The sequence below is a fragment of the Haliaeetus leucocephalus genome, unplaced genomic scaffold, assembly GCF_000737465.1.
Source record: "Haliaeetus leucocephalus isolate CR32 unplaced genomic scaffold, Haliaeetus_leucocephalus-4.0 Scaffold506, whole genome shotgun sequence".
Lineage (NCBI taxonomy): Eukaryota > Metazoa > Chordata > Aves > Accipitriformes > Accipitridae > Haliaeetus > Haliaeetus leucocephalus.
The window spans coordinates 8,027,082-8,047,328 of NW_010972942.1; the positions used below are offsets into that span (position 1 = coordinate 8,027,082).

At 36.8% G+C, this 20,247-nt stretch overlaps 1 protein-coding gene across 1 annotated transcript in view; it reads left to right on the forward strand.

The window, feature by feature from the left end:
* The window catches only part of ARFGEF1 (ADP-ribosylation factor guanine nucleotide-exchange factor 1 (brefeldin A-inhibited)), a 101,668-nt gene that overhangs the window by 53,132 nt on the left and 28,289 nt on the right, over positions 1–20,247 (forward strand). Inside the window, exons 8-19 of the mRNA XM_010575930.1 lie at positions 648–781; positions 4,315–4,549; positions 8,968–9,067; positions 9,189–9,328; positions 9,431–9,539; positions 10,563–10,764; positions 11,831–11,942; positions 13,180–13,385; positions 13,486–13,570; positions 14,392–14,563; positions 15,784–15,935; positions 19,537–19,665. Coding sequence (XP_010574232.1) covers positions 648–781; positions 4,315–4,549; positions 8,968–9,067; positions 9,189–9,328; positions 9,431–9,539; positions 10,563–10,764; positions 11,831–11,942; positions 13,180–13,385; positions 13,486–13,570; positions 14,392–14,563; positions 15,784–15,935; positions 19,537–19,665 — 1,776 coding nt within the window. The remainder of the gene's footprint in view (positions 1–647; positions 782–4,314; positions 4,550–8,967; positions 9,068–9,188; positions 9,329–9,430; positions 9,540–10,562; positions 10,765–11,830; positions 11,943–13,179; positions 13,386–13,485; positions 13,571–14,391; positions 14,564–15,783; positions 15,936–19,536; positions 19,666–20,247) is intronic.

The following is a 20,247-nucleotide window of genomic DNA, read 5'->3' on the forward strand; positions in this document are numbered from 1 at the left end:
ACAAAAAAAAAGTAAAAATATATCCCCTCTGTTGTATCCGATATCAGCATGTATGCACTATCTACTGACAGAGGGTATCTGCTGTCAAAGTGTGTTGAGTAATTAGGTTGGGGAATAATAGATTTTAAGCTTAAAAAGCTACAGTCACATATACCATACAAATAGATTAATGTTAAACATGTTGCTTATATAAGGAACAACAATACAGAATTGCAAGAACTTAGTAATACGGGTGGTTATTGTACCATAGAAATGTTACCAAATGTATCTTACCACAGATATGTAACTACTCGCATTCTATTAAAATCTCAAGTTGGTTTGTTTTTTTTAAACTAGTTATGTACTGAAAATATCTGAAGGCAATTCACTGCAAGTTACCTTACTTAAACTTGACCTACCTAATTTCATGGCAGTCTTTAATTAATTCTAACTTTTTACAGAGATGGCAATTTTTATTAGTGAGTTTGTTCATTTTAACTGGACTGCAGAATATTTTGGTTTGTTTTAGTTTAGTCTTGAGACCATAAAGCTATAGTGAATTGGTTATATTTGTATAATATGTTAACTTCTTGTTGCTAGGAGGTGGGGATTTCCCTACACACCCTGCTAATGCAAAATGGAATACTGAAATATGTTAACTTCTTTAGGAATCTGGAAATTCTTCGGGACCTACCCCTGGTGCTAAGTTTTCCCACATTTTACAAAAGGATGCCTTCCTTGTATTCAGGTCACTGTGTAAACTCTCCATGAAGCCCCTGTCAGATGGACCGCCAGATCCAAAGTAAGTAGAATTAAGAGTTCTTAAAATGAATCTTTTCTATTTGAAAATTTAAAAAAATTATTTAAGTATTTTTGAGAGTACTCAGTTACTGAGAAAATAACGGTGTGGTAAAAAGAACCCAGAAATTTTGAAAAGGTACTTTTATGTTTTAATGCATCTTTTGTATGTTAAATGAAAGCAACTGCTGCTACCTATCTACCTGTTTAGACGTTTCTTCACAATGCCTATGCTTCCTGTAAGTACATCATGTTCTTTCTAAGTTGCTCTTTATAACACTTTTCAGCAGGGTTTGTGAAGAAGATCGTCAGGTATTTTTGGTCTCAGCTAATGTTGCTCTGCTTTTAAGTAATACCTAGGTTCATAACCATTGCTGTTTATGCTCCACAATTTCTTACCTCTCTTGCGTGTTGGGTGTCCAGTACACATACCCCACTCTGCTTCATCTTAATATATGCTCCTTGCTTTGAGCTGATACTGGTTATGATAAATTTGTGATATATTGTTTCATCCTTTTGCTCAGATTATACACTTTTGACAGCCTCCTTAATCAAAACACAAATGTTTTGAAAACAAAGTCTTTATTTGGCTGTTTTGGAAATCTTGTCTTCTGACTGAATATACCATGTCTTCAATTTGGCTTACAGAATTGTTCATTGTAAACAAAAAAAAAAAATACTGTCCTCTATAGATGGGTACCAGTATTAGTTAGTTGTGAGTGTTGGCAAAGAACTTTGCTTTTCTGATCTTGGATAGAATTTATATGCATATTTTTTTGGAGGTTAGGAACAATTGGTAATAATTTTCAAGAGGAATGCTTTTTTGTTCCTAAGATACTAAAACTGTAGTATGACTTCTCGTGACAATCAAAGGCCCAGTATTCTTCAAAATAAAATCAGCTTTACTGTTCCAAGGTCTAACTTTTAAAGCAGGTAACTTTAAGACAGTTTAGTTTAATCACTGATGCATGTCTTGGATTTAATGAGCTGAAAAAAAATATGATGTAGTAGAAAGGGTTTTGAAGGGTTAGTCTAGAACCATTTTCAAATTGTTATCTAGTGAGGCACTATGGAAAGTTAGGACATTCAGGAATGAAGACTGAGGCATGAGGTTTTTCCTCACTATTTTTGAGAATTTGTCTTCCAGGAAATGCCATGAAAATCCTGTGGGTTTAGTGAGTTCTCTGAGACTAAGACTGTCCATTTATTAAAGGCTTTAATGGAGTAAGTCCCTCTGGAAGAGCAGCAATAGCTATTGAGGCACTTGGAGCATTTCATCTGAATCCATGGAGTCCTTGACATAAGTATTAGAATTGATTAAGCTCTTCATGTAGAACAAATTGGAGGAAACGGCATTTAGGGCAAGAAGAATTAGCTGCACAGGCATTTGAAGACATCCTGTGTTTGGAGAAGTGCCTAGAATTTATTGGTGGTTCTGAGGCATTGATGGCTTTTTGAGCTATTACAAACATGCTGTAATTGGAAGAGGAGGCATAGGATATCTGCAGCTTATCTGCCTCTTTAAAAACCATCTTTCCAGTGAAGTTATCTATGAAGTCTTTAATGAAAATATTTTTTAGTTTTAGGTAACTGAACGTGGAGCTTTAGCTTAAAATCACAAGGCTGGGAGTTGAAATCAAGGTTATGCTTCCTGGGAACCTGCTTAATATCTTTATCTCCTTTTTCCCTGGAACAAAATAAGACTGGGGAGACATGCCTTGAAGACTCACTTAGATTTTAGTCCTTAGACTTGTTTTAAATTAAGTGGGCTTTACACATCATACAGAATTTGTAAGGCCAGCAAGTTAGGACTTCGGTTATGAGCTGACACTCACTGGAAGTAGGAAATATTTAATATTTTATTTATGATTGAAATTCTCTTCATATTTAAATTCTTATGTTTCATAGCAAAGTATGGTCTGGTCATGTGCTCTCTGCACACTTGATACACGTGATGCAAAAATCAAGCGTTTTGTGTCAAAGGAGGTTGTTATGTTAGGTTCCGTACAGCTGTGCAGTGTCCAGAGCCAGGCATTTTCTTGAAGAACATCTACAGCGAGCTGTTCGGGGCATTTACTTTGACCTGTAGCCATTAGGAATGGGAGGAACAAGTTCCTCACTCAATTTGACTGGCTATGTTTTGCTTCTCAAAAGTGTCTCCAGACAAATAGTCTCAGTTTGGGGTTATATTCTATCAGTTTGAAATGTTTGCAGATTGATTCCCCCCCCATCCCACTTTGTTTGCCAGTGTGCAGAAATCACCAAGTGTAATTGCAACATACTTGTTACTAATTTGCATTTTTGTTTTTAGCTAGACTGGAATTACTTTTTTTTTCATTAAGCTCGTATTTTTGCAGTATACAGCAAATACACAACTATTGTGTGTGTCACGTGTTGACTTGAAGTGCTCCTTACCATGTCTAGGCTGTACTGCATGAAAAATTTCCTGGCATTGTTCCTTATGTTTCATAACTGTCCTCTGTTAGTGCGTGGTTGTTCAATGAAAGCTGTGGACTGTCTTGTTGGGAAAGCCATTTGTGTCTATACCTGCTCCTAGAAGAGCTATAGTCTTTTTTGAGATGATCGGAAGTGGGAAGGAGCATCAGGAGTCTGAGGAGAGAATGCTTTCACCCAGAATGCTATTTAAATTGCATTATATTTTCATACATGCAGATTTCCTTTACACTTTTTTGTATGTGTGGTTTGGGGTTTTTTTTGGCTGGGTTTTGTGTGGTTTTTTTGTTGGGGGGGGTGTTTGGTTTTTTGGGTTGTTTTTTGTTTTGGGTTTGGGGTTTTTTTTTTGAAGCATAAATAGTAGCACTGTTCTGAACATGAATTATAGCTTACTTCAGTCTGTAAGAAGTGTGATGTTACTGTGGAGCACTTGACAACACTGCAGTTGCCTCATTTTGCTATTGCCATACTTAAAATAGGCATGTTATGTATCTTAGGTACTCCTGGAATGGGATGGGGCCAGTGACTGATAAATGATACAAAATACTGTATTTTAGAAAAGAGATGTCAGTGTTGGGAGGAAGTAGGTCAGGCAGTACAGCTGTTGTCTTTATGGTCCTTCAATTCTCCTTCCATGCTGGTGGAAATAGAGGAGGAGGAGGAATTTCCACCTTTTGGTAGTCAGAGTTATGTAGATGGGCTGGATATTTTAGATGGGATCTTCCAAAAATCCATTAAAAGGAAAGAATGCTCCCTTCATCCTCTGGCTAAGGTGGGCAGCATTGCCTACTGTTGCTGCATCTTGCGGTGCTGTGCTGCAGAAGAGAGAGTGGTTTAACAGTAATGGAGAGAAACAGTAACTGGGAAAGGTTATTCTTGCCACTTCTTGGCTGAAGAGTGACTGCTTCAGCAAAAAGGTCATCTTTTTATGACTCTGATATCTACACCAGGTTGTGTCAAATTTGAATTTATTTGATGAATGTTACACATACAAAATCATTGTGGTGTGTATTGACTTTTCAAGAGAATGTTTTATTTTTTATGACTTACATTGAGCTGATATGCTGCATTGTTTTATTCTAGATCTCATGAACTGCGATCGAAGATTCTTTCATTGCAGTTGCTTCTGTCCATTCTGCAAAATGCAGGACCTGTCTTCAGGACAAATGAGATGTTTATTAATGCTATTAAGCAGTACCTTTGTGTTGCACTGTCAAAAAATGGAGTCTCATCAGTTCCAGAAGTTTTTGAACTTTCACTTTCCATATTTCTTACCCTCCTCTCAAACTTTAAGACTCACCTAAAGATGCAGATTGAGGTACGTTACATGAATTTCTAATTTAAAGGGGGGGGGGGTGTTAAGTGAACATTGGTTTATATTTGTGTGTAGCTTGGTCTTGCTTAGATAAATTTATTTTCCTTTCTGAACCTCAGCTTTTGCATAAGACTTGCCAGATCTTCCTATGCATAGAAGCTCTTTTTCACCCAGTGGCAAAGGACTTGCTTGCAACAATGCCCTTGAAACCCCCTTCAAATAAAATAGCAGCATTTCCTTTGGAATACTTACAGATTCAGTAAGATTTGCTCTGCAACATCAGAAGTAATATGACACTTGTTGTAGTGTTGTTTGGTGAAGTGGAAAGTGATGGGAAAACTTTTGTAGGGCTGCTTAAAAAAATTTCCATCATATTTTAACTAGAATATGAAGTACCTATTAAAGAAGTAGGCCATTTCATCACTTAATAATAGACATTAACATAAACTAAGAAATTTTACGGTGCAAAACATACTTTGATTTACTCTGTGATTGAGTGGAATTTTTACAATCATAATTTACTATGCCCATACTCACTACTCTTTACTATATGAGTTAGTTTCCTTTATTTAAAAGAGAGTTTTCTGTTGGCTGTGGCATAGGGTTATTGCAGAATGATGCTGAAACTCAGAAATTAGTAGGCTTGTGGATAAGCTCAGTCAACAAACGTTCAATAATGTGATTAGGAAGTTTTAACTCTGCATGACATAGTACAAATGAAGATCATGAGTACACTTATGAAAGACTGTGTAATATATGGTTTTGCAAAGGAATTTTCAAATAAAAATTAATGACTTGAAATGCGTTGTGGATTCTGTTTGAGGTCACTTGAACAGATTTCTTTCTCTAGGGAAATCCTAGCTATTTGATTATTATAGCCACTTCCCTTTGTATATCAGGGCCTACATCAATATATATCCTGAATAAGATAATCTCATTTCCTCAGGTCTCAAAAGGTGTACACATGATTTAACTCCTTGGGCCATAAGTAGAGATAAGTCTGTATTCTTAGCAATAAGTCATCAGAATCCTGACAGACATTGCAAATTTTCCCACTGCATGGATATATTCGAAGTCATAGGGGAAACAAGACGTATGTAGAGGCTTTGTTCTTGACTTCTAATTCTTGTGTCATAGGGTACAAGCAGTTTCTTGGAATGATTCTGTCCATTTGAACCACATGGATACTATCCTCTTGTGTGTCCCATGTGTTAAAGATCTTAATTCCCTGGTGCATAAAGTAGTAGTGTGTGCAGTGTGTTCTTACTGTTCATTTTGGTAATTTTATGTTTTGGGAGTCGATGTGAATACTGAAGCCTATGTGTTGCTCCATAAATGTGGAGGTTAAGTACATTAAAAGATGCTGAGAAATGTTGATAATGTTGCTGTTACAAGGACCTTGAGTTCAGGCATTTCTTCACCTATGGATGTCATTGCGTAAGTTGATACGTTGTGGCAGCTTTGGAGGAAGAACTCATTTTGCCAGTACCATGTCAGAAGGGTATTGTGTTCTAATCACTTACCAGGTTATTGATGCCTTTAGGGGAAGAAACAATAGGATTTCCAGTATTTACGTGAGCATAGCTTGGATAGAAATCCAGGTTTGGTGATTGATTGAATGTGCCTTGAAAATATGATGCATTTTGAAGACTTTCAAGACAAACTGTGTACTCAACAAGACTGTAGCGCATGTGTGGTGTTCAGCACATCAGACAGACTGGGCCGAGCTGCTCTTCAGTCACACAGCCTGCTTCCCAGAAAGTGTTGGACTCGCTATGTGTTCACAGAGCTTACAAGTCAGGACGTAGGTGGTAACTGCATTGCAATCCGGCTTCCCTGACAGAAATTTGATGAGCTTTCATTCCTGCCATCCTTTCCCCAAATTCCAAACAGAAACTTAAGACATATCTGAGGAAAACTGGATATGGGATAGCCTACGCTATTGTAGAACATGCTAAATTAGGACCATCACCACATAGCAGCAGGGCTGCATTTCCTCCTCACAAATACGAAAGCCAAAAGCTTGATGCTGCCTAGGTATCCGTCTACTACAAAGTATGGGGGACAACAGTTTCTAGAAGCTTATTCTTTTTCCTGGTTGGGCGTTAAGAATTCCTCTTCTTTTAGCTACTAATCCTAAAGGTTATTCAGAAGAGGTGGGTAGACAAGTAGATAACTTCACATTCAGTTTGTGTCTTGGAGCTGCAAGGAGAGCCATATGCTCTGATTTATAATATGCAAAATCTATATATTTTGGGATTGAGGCTGCATCCTTCATCTGTGTAAGAAATTTTTGGCATATTTTAAAATAATAGTTTCAGATTCTGTTGAAAGTGGTCCTCCCTTGGTCCTTTGACTTAGATATTTAGCAAACACTGCCCTCTGACAGTTAAAATAGTTTGAGTACCTTAACTGTATTTCTAAATGGGTCAATGAATACATTTGCAGCAAATGAAGTCCTAGATATCAGGTGATTTGGGGTGTCATTTAGCTATACTTACCATTACCACTCTTTTATAACTGTAAATAAGCTATCTTAAAACTCTTAATTACAGTTGACCAAACTAAATAATTAGCTCTTTTCTGGTTTACTTTTCCAAACAAGGTCTCAACTCTGTGACATGAATTGCAATGAGTAACATAGTGATAGATGGCATTTTTAAGTATCTGAAATGTAAATAATCACTACAGTTATGAGAAGCTGTTCATTCCAAGATACGCATGTTGAAAGTTGACACCAGAAGCAAGAAGTCAGCTGTCTCAGACGCAGAGATCTAAAGTGTCTTCATAGTATGCAGACCTTCCAGCTAATTTCTCTTCTAGCTTAGATTTGGGTTTAATTTTTATACTTGAAACTTTTTTTGTCTGCTCCATCAGTGACTTCTTTTTTTTAAATTCTCTACCAGAAAAAAATTATTTTCCTGATTCCAGAGGGTATATAACATTACTGTCTTTCAGTAAAAAACCAGAAAACAGCAAATATGTAACTAAGGATTGCTCATAGCATCAAGTTTATTAAAATTTTATGTCTTCCTCTGTTTGGATTACATAAAGTTGTGGCTAAAATCAGTCTAGCACTCTTGAGTATATTTAAGCGCTTGAAAGTCTTTGATCTGTTATGTGTTGAACTCCTTATGTTTTGTAGGGATGCTTTTCTTATTAAGACTAGTAACTGGGATTGTGCTGTGTGCCTCTTTTTCTCTAAAGAGGCCAATAAAATGGAAGTATTGTTAGCATATTTTGCTTGAGTAAATGGCTTACCATCAAAGTTGCTTTAAAAAGCAGTGTTGCTGTTTTTCCCCGAACGTGTGACTTAAAGCAAAATTAGCCTTATGCTTATCTCTGCCTGGCTAATAGCACAAAAATCTCTGTACAAATTCTGCGGTATAAGGTATCTAATATTCAAAACAAGGGTAGTTTTATATTTGGATATTTGTGTGCTGCTATCAGAGGAGAGGAGCTTGATGGCTTGAGACTATCAGCAGTGTTCTAGAAAAACATATGTTGGTGGATTTGGTAGCCACAACTGGCTGTGAAGAGGTGAGCTCTCAGAAGTGCGGAACGGTGATGTAATGCTCTGTAGGATGGTGATGTAATGTCATGTAGCAGTTCACATTTTGAGTTCATATGCTGTTACAGCAGTTGCTGCTGCTTAGGGAAGAAGTGAGAAAAAGCCTGCCCTAGCTGCTAAGCATGCTCAGCTGAAATAGTCAGCCTATAATGCTAATGGATCTGGTGAGGAACTAACTGAGAGGGGATAAAATAGTCTCTCTTTCAAACAAAAGCATCAGTACTAAAGTGATTTCATGGAGAACTAATATTTTTTTTTTTTAGGGAGGAGTAACTTTCTTATTAATGGACCTGCTGCATTTTTTATGCTGTGCCTGACCAGTACCCTTCTTCCAATAATCTAATACCACAGAGTGATTCTTTTGTGTCAAGTTGTTTCCCTTCTAATGGAGGTCCCATACTTTAAATTGGCATAAGTGGCTGTTTGTTATGTTTGGGCCATATCATCATCTCGTACAGAAGATCTTTTGTGGTGAGGTAATACCTCTCCTTTCAAAATCCCAAATGAACTCTAACAGCAGCTTAGACCTCTTGTTAGGCTACATTGTCCTTCAGGACTTCACATCATTCCTGGTTCTTATATTTTTGATTAATCAGAATATAAATGAAATTTTTCAGCTGGAAAAAAGCACATAAGTATATAGCACAGAAGCACATAAGTAATAATTCGAATTCCTAATCTGAATGTATCAATCATAAGTTATATTTCCTCCTTTCCTGCTTTTTTTTTTCTCTCCTGTACCTCTAAAGTGCTGCTTTCAGAATTATGTCAGAATATTGGCCATCGAAGTTAGTGACTGTGTTTGTAATAGATTTTATTTTTTTCTCCCTCTTCCTGGAATATTTGTTAGGTTTTCTTCAAAGAAATTTTCCTGTATATCTTGGAAACTTCTACTAGCTCATTTGATCATAAATGGATGGTTATACAAACGCTGACAAGGATATGTGCAGGTATTAAGGACCGTTTGGTTCTAGTTTTTACATTTTTATGCTAAAGAACAAAACTGTATTTGCCTTTCAATGAATGATCGAGTTTTTGTTCCAAGTTTGACAATTATTTTTTTTTTTATAGATGCCCAGAGCGTAGTGGACATCTACGTGAACTATGATTGTGATTTAAATGCAGCAAATATATTTGAAAGGCTGGTTAATGACCTATCAAAGATTGCTCAAGGAAGGGGTAGCCAAGAACTTGGCATGTCCAATGTTCAGGTAAAAATTCACCAAACTTTATGAAGCTTCATGTTTCTTGGCATGATAGGTTAAGACTAAACTCTCCATTCCACTAATGTATTGCTTTAAAATCTTCTCTAGGAATTAAGTTTGAGAAAAAAAGGATTGGAATGCTTAGTGTCAATCCTGAAGTGTATGGTGGAGTGGAGTAAAGATCAATATGTAAATCCCAATTCTCAGACAACACTTGGTAAGACACAAGCTGTGTTTCTTCTGGCTTTAGTAAAGAGGTGCTGCAGGAGTTTAGTGCATTTTTCCAGTATTTTGATACTGTTAGTGTCCAGATTGATAAAACCTCTTGCATTAAAAAAAGCGAGAGAATAAACTTTTTTTCTTTGGTAGAAATATTGGTAAGTTTGGATTGGTGACATTTGAACAAGTTGTCTTAAGTTGTCTTTTCTTAATTGTATGAATTCCTAGAAAGTTACTACACTGAAAATGACTAAATCCTGTTATTTTCTGTATTTCTAATTTTAAAAAGATCACAAAGCTTACGTTCAAGCTCCCCTAATTTCATCTAACTTCATATTGATTAAATTACTACTGAAGCAAGCTGGATGGGGAGCAATTTTTTTATTGATTAATATATAGCTATAGAACTTTCAGTGTTGTAAGCAGTGAAGTAACTAAAGCATTACTTGTTTTAGTATTGTTTCTGTCTGACCTGAGATGAAAAGCACTAAGGTTATGCCAGAATTTTCAGATTAAGTGCTTAAAGTTGGTAGGTTAAGTAATAACCTTTTTAGAGGTGGTTAGCATGGCTGTCTTTGTGAACTGAGAGCACCAGCTCTTTGGCATGTCTGATCATAAATACTTTTAGGCACTGTGTTTCAGAAACTTAGAATAGTGTGATTCACTTCAGGTCAAAAGTAACATCGAACTTGAAAATAAAAGGAAAGATTGGTAATTGGATTTCTAAGGTGTCATATATTTTTTTCCAAGTGCTTACAAATTACAGTTGTAATCTAAGGCTTAAATTTCAGGTATGCAATGAACTGAAAGAATCCTCCATGCTATATTGTAGTGATTTTTTTTTTTTCCCTCAACCAAAACGAAAGCAGAATATTTATATAAAATAGATATAAAATAAATAGATCATTGAAGATAACCCTAGTAAGTTATAGAAGCCTTCAGAGAGCATTTGAAGAATAACCTGTGCTTTTAATTTCTTTTCACTGTATGTATTTTGTATGTAACCCTTTCCAATTTATAGGCCAAGAAAAACCCACAGAACAGGACAGCAATGAAACCAAACACCCTGAGACAATTAACAGATATGGAAGCTTAAATTCCTTGGATTCTACGGCTTCATCAGGAATTGGCAGTTACAGCACACAGATGTCTGGCACTGATAACCCAGAGCAGTTTGAGGTCCTAAAGCAACAAAAGGAAATTATAGAACAAGGAATTGACTTGTGAGTGCCCTTTTATCACCCATGGGAGGGTGGATTCTTTTGGAGCTATGAAGATTCCTGGGTTTTTCTTCCTTCTCCTCATAGATACTCATCTTGTGTTAGGAAAAAAACTCTGGATGTAACAGCACTTCCTCTGGTGAAAGAGTGCTGAATGGTGTCCCCTTTGGAGCCTGTCAACAGTGTTTTGTGTTAACCTAATTCCTCACAGCTAGAAGATGAGTACTCTGAATGTTTGTTCTTTTTTCTCCAGACCTGCTTGTCTAAAAATAAGATTTTTATATTTGGATAAAAAGAACATTGAACTCGTGTGATCAGTTGAATACGACCTGTTTTAGTGTACACGTTACTGCTGAAAGTGCCTATATGCTTAAGCTGATCCTTCCTTCTGATTAATTAACTTGTCATAATTAGAACTGGAGGATAGTATAATTTCTCAGTGCAGTCTGACATGAATCTTCTGTGTGATTTCAGCCTTGTCAGCTTAGCTCCTCAGTGAGGTCACTTCATGCAAAAATAAAAGTTTCCTGTAGTATAGTTCTCAGACCCTGAACAAACATGCCTTAGCTCTTTAAGGTTTCAGTTTCTTTCTGTTGCCTGGTTCCTTGTCTTGTACATTTCCATTCTTAGAGGTAACGCATGGATTTCTTGATTGTTTCATACAGATGACGACAAAAAGCAACAGAGCATAATTGTTCCTTTCCAAGCCAAGACTTTGCTATTTCTGTGGAATATTTTTTTTCTTCACAAGTGCCAGAGTAAATGATAGTGTTTAGCTCTCTTTACTGGGAGCTGCTTGGATGCCATGCTGGCAGTTATGTAGCAAAGAGGAAGAGGAGCCTGTTCACGGGGTAGGGGGAACATAAAGTCATCCAGTGATGAAGGGAATAATCATAGAAGGGAATAGCTCCTTCCTATCTAATACACAGTTTGATAAAGGAAAAATATTTTAATACATAGATTTTCAATACCTCATCCCAAATTATTGAATCTTTTAAATTAAGCTGTTAAGGCTTTGTGCATGCGTAAAATGGTTAACTCTCATTCCATCCTGATCTTGATTGTACAGATACAATAAGAAACCAAAGAGGGGAATTCAGTACCTGCAAGAACAAGGAATGCTTGGCACTACCCCTGAAGATATTGCTCAGTTCTTGCATCAAGAGGAAAGATTAGATTCAGTAAGAAAACTGTTTTCCTGATGGTTGTTTTTGCTTATGCTGATGTTTTTATACTAATTGCAAATCACATGATAGCATTTTAAAGTGTATAACATTATTGTACAATGAAGAAAAGGGAACTTCTCTCTTCTAAAATTTGTAAGCTCAAGGAATTTGAATTGGAGTATGCATTAGAGCTATACCCTGTATTATATGCATCCTGCAGTTCAGTGAAGTGTAATGGAAAAGACTGACCTACTTGAGCTGACTCAAAACTTGTACTTAGTTACTAGTATAGCTAGAAGCAACTTACTAAACTGTATGTGCTTTAGTCCAATAAGGGACTGCCAGAAGTAAGTGTCCTTTAGAGACAGCTAAAAAATAACGTGGTACAGCAACATGAAAAACATTTTTTGCTGCCTCCCAAAGGAAAGTTATTTAATCTAGATTAGTTCTTTCATTTTATTTACAGCCAGCAGCTGTTGCGGGACTTGGAAGGGTCCTGCGATATCTGGCTGAGGAGGGTGGGAATATCTCATGTTGGTATTGTCATGAAAAACTTAGCTTTTTGAAACAGCAGTCTGCACCATTGTGCTTAGTAGCCACCCTTGTTGTTTTCTAGGGAAAAGCTTGCATATGCGCATACTTGCAGCTGTGACTGAAGTCACAAATTTCAGTATTGGAGCTCAGAATCAGCCATCAAAACAAATTTTTAACCGCAGTTTACATATACAGGCATCTTTATCTGAATGCACAGTATTTTTCACTATACTGTGTTGCATTGACAGTGATCAACATGGGTGTATTTGAGTACCAGCTATTTACATTCGAGCATCACTTGCATCTGTTTGAGATATGTACTTTAGTGGGAATAAAGTTGAGTTTAGTAAGCTTTTCATTCCTGTACTAAGTTTCCTAACTACAAAAATCATTACAGCAGAGAACAATCAATCATTGGTAATAATAACTTTGTCTTGTGCACATGTGGAATTCATTTAATAGAAAAAAATGGTACATGCGTAAAACCAGAGGAGGAGGAAAGTAGGCAGATATGAGCATGTAAGAGCATTATAATGGAATATACGGCCAAAGTACTTGGCTTTAGAGAGCAGAGGAGAAGCAGGATTTTGTCTTAGTTAACAGCATAGAGGCCTCTCTTTTTGTGAGACATATTGGCAGTATGACTCTTGTTGTTCTTTCTTACTTTTTTTTCCCCCCAGTGTAAATGCACTAGTTGTCTTTTCTATTTTTATTTTAGACTCAGGTTGGGGAGTTCCTGGGAGACAATGATAAATTTAACAAAGAAGTCATGTATGCATATGTAGACCAACACGACTTTTCAGGAAAGGATTTTGTTTCAGCTCTGCGCATGTTTCTAGAGGGATTTCGTCTTCCAGGAGAGGCTCAAAAAATTGATCGCCTAATGGAGAAATTTGCTGCTAGATACTTAGAATGTAACCAAGGGTAAGCTATACTTTGTCTTCAGAACTTTGGAAAGCTGAATAATAAGTAAAAAACCCTATTATGTTACATTTGCTGTTCTTTTTCTCCTTTCTCCCGTCAGGCAAACTCTTTTTGCTAGTGCAGATACTGCGTATGTTTTAGCTTACTCAATTATCATGTTGACAACAGATCTTCACAGTCCACAGGTATGTTGCTAGAAAAATATTTGTGTAATCTATAGACATCTAACTTTCAGGCTTTGTGAGAATGTAGTTGTAAAAGCTTGATGTTCAATTTAACACCAGTATGTTTGTAAGAAATATGGTAGCTTAAATGTGTGCATCTTTAAGTAACAGTATTGTTTCATGGGTGTTGAGATTTTTAAGTTGTTTTGGTTAGACCTTTCTGTAAGGTATCATGTCCCTACTCTGTGTTGAATAGAAATTGTGTGGATTTGCCTTCATATTACGGCACTCACAGTAATGATGTAACCTACAGTCAAACCCAGAACTTTTGTAATTACTTACCAGGTGATTTTAACACAAATCTGCTCCTGATTTCAGTCTTTTTGAAAAAAATAACACAGCTTTGTTTTGATAAATACAGCTAACTTATGCAGTGCATAATATTCAAAGTTGCAGTGATAAGACATCATGATTTACTTAAGAAAAATCTGGAAAGAGTATTGAACTCTTAAGGGATTATGGGATTATGTTTAAAATAGATAGTCTGGTCTGTATGACAAGATAAAAAACTTTTTCTTTTTTTTTTTTTTTTAAATGTATGTCTAATTGATCTGCGGATCCTACTGAATGTTCGTGAGTGTTGTAATGTCCGCATGGCCTTGCATTATTTTGTAGATTTGACAGTGTAGTCTTGCATATGTTGGATAGTTAAAAATGTCTTCTGAATCAGCAGGTTTGTCTTTGCTGGTAACTTTTCATCTGTTTGGCTGCTTTATAGGCAGCATTGTAACTGCTATAAACTTGCCTTATTTGTTGATATTAATAGCTTTTCTGGGTTTCAGGTTAAGAATAAAATGACAAAAGAACAGTATATTAAAATGAATAGAGGTATCAATGACAGTAAAGATCTCCCTGAAGAATATTTGTCTGCTATCTATAATGAAATAGCTGGAAAGAAGATTTCAATGAAAGAAACAAAAGAATTAACAATACCCACAAAATCCAGTAAACAAAGTAAGTAGTTGCAAAGTTAGCTTTATTTAAAAGTGTTGGCTCTTCAGTTTCATGAAGCTATCTCCTTTTCAAAATGAGAGATGAATGAAGCCAAGCACCACTTACTTAACTCAAAATGAGTCCTAACTTCTAATTTCATATCCATTAACATAAATGCACGATTCTACCTTCAAATCTGTGTTAAATGCAACTGCTTATTTTCACTTCTCTTTGCATCTGAATTCTTGGTATTCAGTGCATTGACCATGGAGAAGACAGGTTTTGCTGTGGAACAGCAGCATAGGGAAATGCTTATGAGGGCTTTATGAAGTAACAGTGTTGCTGATGGGCATAGTGCAGAACAAACACAGTAACTGTGCCTTCTATTTCTAAGGTAACGGTGGTGTTTTTCTGCAATAACCAGTCTGTCATCTTCAAAAATGTTGCATTATTTGGTTTGTAGGGCCCTAATTTATGCACTTTTAAAATTAATTATGTTTTCCTCTTTCAAATACCAGAAAAACTTTTTTTGTGTTCTGCACAATGTGAAGATTCAAATGTTACTCGTTTTAGCTTTTCCCCAGAGAACATTGAGACACTTGACTTTTTCCCAACATAGTCAAATTTGTATACTTTTACATCCTAGGTTAGCCTCATGAGCAGACTGCTTACAAGAAATTTGCATCTGGAAAAAAGAATCCCTCTTATTTTCAATATTTGTTTGATTAACATAATGTTAATCATCTTTTATTGTAATTTTAAAGAAGCTGATTATTACATTCTACTTGGGTTTCACTTTCTTGATGAGATGGAGTTTCCATTATTGAAATGAAAAGGTGATTAAGGTAGTTCTCCCTCAGAAAAAGGATGTCCACTTATTTTTATTGTTATTTTCTGTGCTGATGGATTGCTATGAAACTTCTGTTCACTTTGAATTTAGCTTACTGGATGTGATATTTTTGCTGTCAGTTGAGGTGATGGAGAAGAAATGTTTGTTGTGCCAATCTTAAAATTCTGTAAAGGTTTAAAATTAGGTTACATTTCATATGTAAGTTTGCCTTACGTTAAATTTTATCTGTATTGTAAAAGAGATATATTGCTGGTTTGGTAATTTCAGAAAGTAAAGATAATATAAAAAATGCATCTGAGTATGGCACTGAATGAAAAATTTAAAATTATTATATTCCTGAAGACACCACTCCTAAAGATGCACAAATGAGAGGAAAAAAATGTGTTTACAGGTGTTGCTAGTGAAAAGCAGAGAAGACTCCTATATAATTTGGAAATGGAACAAATGGCTAAAACAGCTAAAGCTCTTATGGAGGCAGTGAGTCACGTTCAGGCACCTTTTACTAGTGCAACACACCTGGAGCATGTGAGACCTATGTTTAAGGTGAGATACATGTTTAAATGTTTACCTAGAATATCAACAGAGTTCCTTAATACAAAATACTGACAGGATTTGTTGAAAATACTAAAGATTTGTGTCTGCTATGTTTTGATCATTTTGTAAGTTATTTAACTTGCTACAGGAAAGAAGGGATTTTGAGCCGTCTACTCCAGTTTTGTTTACCCTGGGATTTAAGAAGTTTCTATGCTGATAGCAGCAGCATCTTGATATAATGGAGGAGTCATGAGGAGTATGTCGAGGGGACAAAAGTACAGGGAATAGTTAAAAATTTGAAATGATAGGATTTTTATTTCAGGTGTAGAGGTGTAGTCAAAACAGCAGAATTATGAAAATGAGAAATGTTTAATCCCAGTTCATTGTTTGAGTCCCTCCTACTCCTCCTCCTAAGGGTGATTACTTCATTGCATTTTGGGGGAGCAATTATCATAACAAACTTCCGTCTAATGTTGTGTCTTGCAAATTAATATTTCAGAAAGGCTAGGACTGTCATCTAGTTTTGGAGGAGGTAGCTGGACCCTGTATTATTAAACCATTATTCTAAACACCTGTTTTCACAATTGCGTAGGTGCAAAGCTGTCTGCATCCTGAATACTTTTTCCACACCAGTGAGTCAGATTCGTAGATAGAAAGTCTGTTCAGTAGTGTATTTTGCCGCAGTATGCTATTGGACATGGTCTTTGGCATAACTAACTCATTACAGCTAACTGCTACTGAAATAAATTGTTGCACCCTTACTATGCGCTCTCATCTGCTGCCCTTGTGCAAGTAGTGGTACCCATATGACTCCTTTGTGAACTGCTCCAGGGAGGTAAGGTCTCAGACCACTACCATTATAATAAATAAATGGTTCCCTGGAGTGATGTGCTGCAGCGTCAGGTTGAGCTCCGGGCCCAGGCTCACAAATCATAGAATCATTTAGGTTGGAAAAAACCCTTAGGATCATCTAGTCCAACCGTTAACCTAACACTGCCAAGTCCACCACTAAACCATGTCCCCACATGCCACATCTACACGTCTTTTGAATACCTCCAGGGATGGAGACTCTACCACTTCCCTGGCCAGCCTGTTCCAGTGCTTGACAAACATTTTGGTGAAGAATTTTTTCCTAATATCCAACCTAACCCTCCCTTGCCGCAACTTGAGGCCATTTCCTGTCATCCTATCTCTAGCCACCTGACAGAAGAGTGTCAGCACCCACCTCACTACAACCCCCCTTCAGGTAGTTGTAGAGAGTTATAAGGTCTCCCCTCAGCCTCCTCTTCTCCAGGCTAAACAACCCCAGTTCCCTCAGCCGCTCCTCACAAGACTTGTGCTCCAGGCCCTTCACCAGCTTGGTTGCCCTTCTCTGGACACGCTCCAGCACCTCAATGTCTTTCCCGTAGTGAGGGGCCCAAAACTGAACACAGGACTCGAGGTGCAGCCTCACCAGTGCTGAGTACAGGGGAACAATCACCTCCCTGCTCCTGCTGGCCATGCTATTTCTGATGCAGGCCAGGATGCTGTTGGCCTTCTTGGCCACCTGGGCACTCTGAGGATCTAGCTGTAAGATTGCTGTCCATGAAACTTCTGAGTTCTTTTATCACCATATTAGTAAAAGTAGGATAGTACTCTGTACAGAATAATGCTAAATGAAGCCCTTGTTTAAGATCTGCTGTCAGGGTGTCACTTGAGAGAGGTGTACTGGACATAATTTCTCTCTCTTGACTTCTTTAAGGCTGAAATGAAATAACTTGCATGCAGACATCTGTAAAATTCATAGACTTATTTTTCCTTAAGATACCAGCCCTATTACTCTATAACATTCCTAGCATTTAGTATTTGAAAAGTACAATTGCAAAATCCATTGTCAAAGGATCAAACTATGAAGCATCAGGGTAGATTAACACCCTAAATGTCTTTTGTGAATGTGCTAAGAATTAGAAGTGTTTTTACTTGAGGAAGTTCATAAACTAATTGAAGTACTGAGGACAATGTAATATGTTGAACAGAGAGCTGTCTTCTCAAAAAAGTGAGAACTGTGGAAGTTAAATATTTAATTTCACATTTTTCATTTAGAATTTTTAATTTTTATTTTAGCAAAACTTTATATAAATTTCTGGGTATCTCTTTCACCCATTGATGCCAGCATAAAACTTATCATTATAACTGTATTTACAGACAGATTTGCTAAATGACTAAAACAGAAAAAAAATGTACTTTATACATCCCCTAAGCAGCCCCAAATTGATTGTCTATTTTAGAGACCTAATTTTCACCTTTAATGACAAAATAGTCTATTATAAATAACAGCATGCATCTAGTTATAAAGCATACTATAAAGATCTCTACATAGTTCTTAAGAAAGTATTAAGAAAGTTTTGCAATTTTTAAGATTAGTTTTGGTTTCAATAGGAATGAAAAATTAGAAAGGGGAGGAGAAGAAACATGCACTTCTGAAACACAGAGCCATAGAAGAGTTTGGGTTGGAAGGGACCTTTAAAGGTCATGCAATAGGGGATTAAGTCCTGGATCTAGGAATTTGTGTGGTGCCTTTAATATTGTCCCAGAGTTACGGTTTGGTGTGTGCAAGTGTTAAATGCTTTTCTGAGGTAGTGCTTTTGGAATTGCTGGCTTAAATGAAACCAAAGCTCTGTGGTGCATCATTTTATGATGAAATTAAGTGTGATATCTGTTGCTCCCTCCTGTGCCCATTGACTCTGTATTTCATCTGGGGAGACTTCAGGTAAAATTATTTCTAAAATTATGCTGAATACCCTGGGGTTTTCTCTCTATAACCACGTGTAGTTACAGCAAGATCCTCTGCATCTTCTGACTGGTTTTTCTGCTTGTGGGAGAGGGAGCCTTGACTATGAGGAGGGGACCACATGGACTCTCCTGCAATAACTTTTAGTTGAGTGTATTACACTCTGAGTCCCACCTAAGGCAAGAGGAATGGGAAACATCAACAGTGGCTTAGATGCAAAAAGGTGGAGGGCCGAGGGCAACAAAATTAACAGCAGAAAAATCAAGGAAAGAGTCATGTCCTGTCTCCTACTGTTGTTGTCTAATAAAGTTTGCTGCCCTATTTTACCCTACCTCTTTTTTTTTTCCTTCTGGTGTTATCAGGACAAACTTGTCTTATTTAAGTACATACTTTTCATCATAAAAGAATCTATTATACATTGTGTTGGTTCTTGCAATAAGTATTGACTATTTCTCACTGTGCAAAGATAAAGGTCACCCCAGCAATACCAAAACTCCAATAGACATTTAACTGACATAGCTTTGGGGTTTGTTTTTTTTCCAGCTATCTGAAGATGGTTGTGTGTGTTGGTTGCTGAGGGAAAGGGAGAGTGCTTCGGAGGGGAGCATCAGTCTGCATTATTTCTATCCTATTCTATGTCTCATGTCTCTTCTAAACATACTTCTGTCCTATTCAATGTCTCATGTTTATTCTATTCCATTTCTTTTGGCAAAAGGCACCTTCAAGGTTAATAATGTGAATTAAGGACGGAATTTACACTTTAGCAAGACGTTGAAACTATAACACTCCCTTCAAGTACTAACAGTTGCTAATGTAACTTTTATTTTGTGTACATTCCAGTTGGCATGGACACCTTTTCTAGCTGCATTCAGTGTGGGTCTACAGGACTGTGATGACACAGAAGTTGCCTCTCTTTGTTTGGAGGGTATACGATGTGCAATCAGGATTGCTTGCATTTTCAACATTCAGGTAAAAAATTTAAGATTGAGACAATACTTTGATTTATGTTCCAGCAAATGTTAGTGGGGATCTAAGAGTCCTTGTTGCTGAAGCTATGCACTGCCATACCTAGGGGCTGCCCGCTTCTGCAATTACTACTTCATCTGATACTTCATTGGAGGTGTTTTAAATAAAGTAACCTTTATTTTTCCTGGTGTTTTGTAGTAACTGCTGCCATGCCTGTGTACTGAATTTTTGTTTCCCCACAAGTTGACTACTTTTATGTCAAAGTACTTTCTTTCTAGTTTTGTTCCAAAACTGTTTAGCTTTGTTCTGAGGTTTCATAAAAGAAGTCTTTCAATCCTGTTTCATATGTAAAATAGTATCTCTGTGAACTGTGTTTGAAATGTTGTTCGCAACTTCAGAGAGATTATACTAATCTGAGACTTCTATAATTGGATGCCATTTTAACAGTTATGGCACTGGAAATGTCATTCCTGATGTAACGCATGAATGTATCTTGCATCAAGCACAATGCCAAGAATTCCAGACTCTCTGGCTCCAGAGCTTAATTCTGATTAAATTTGGGTGGGCTTTTTGCTTCCCCTCCAT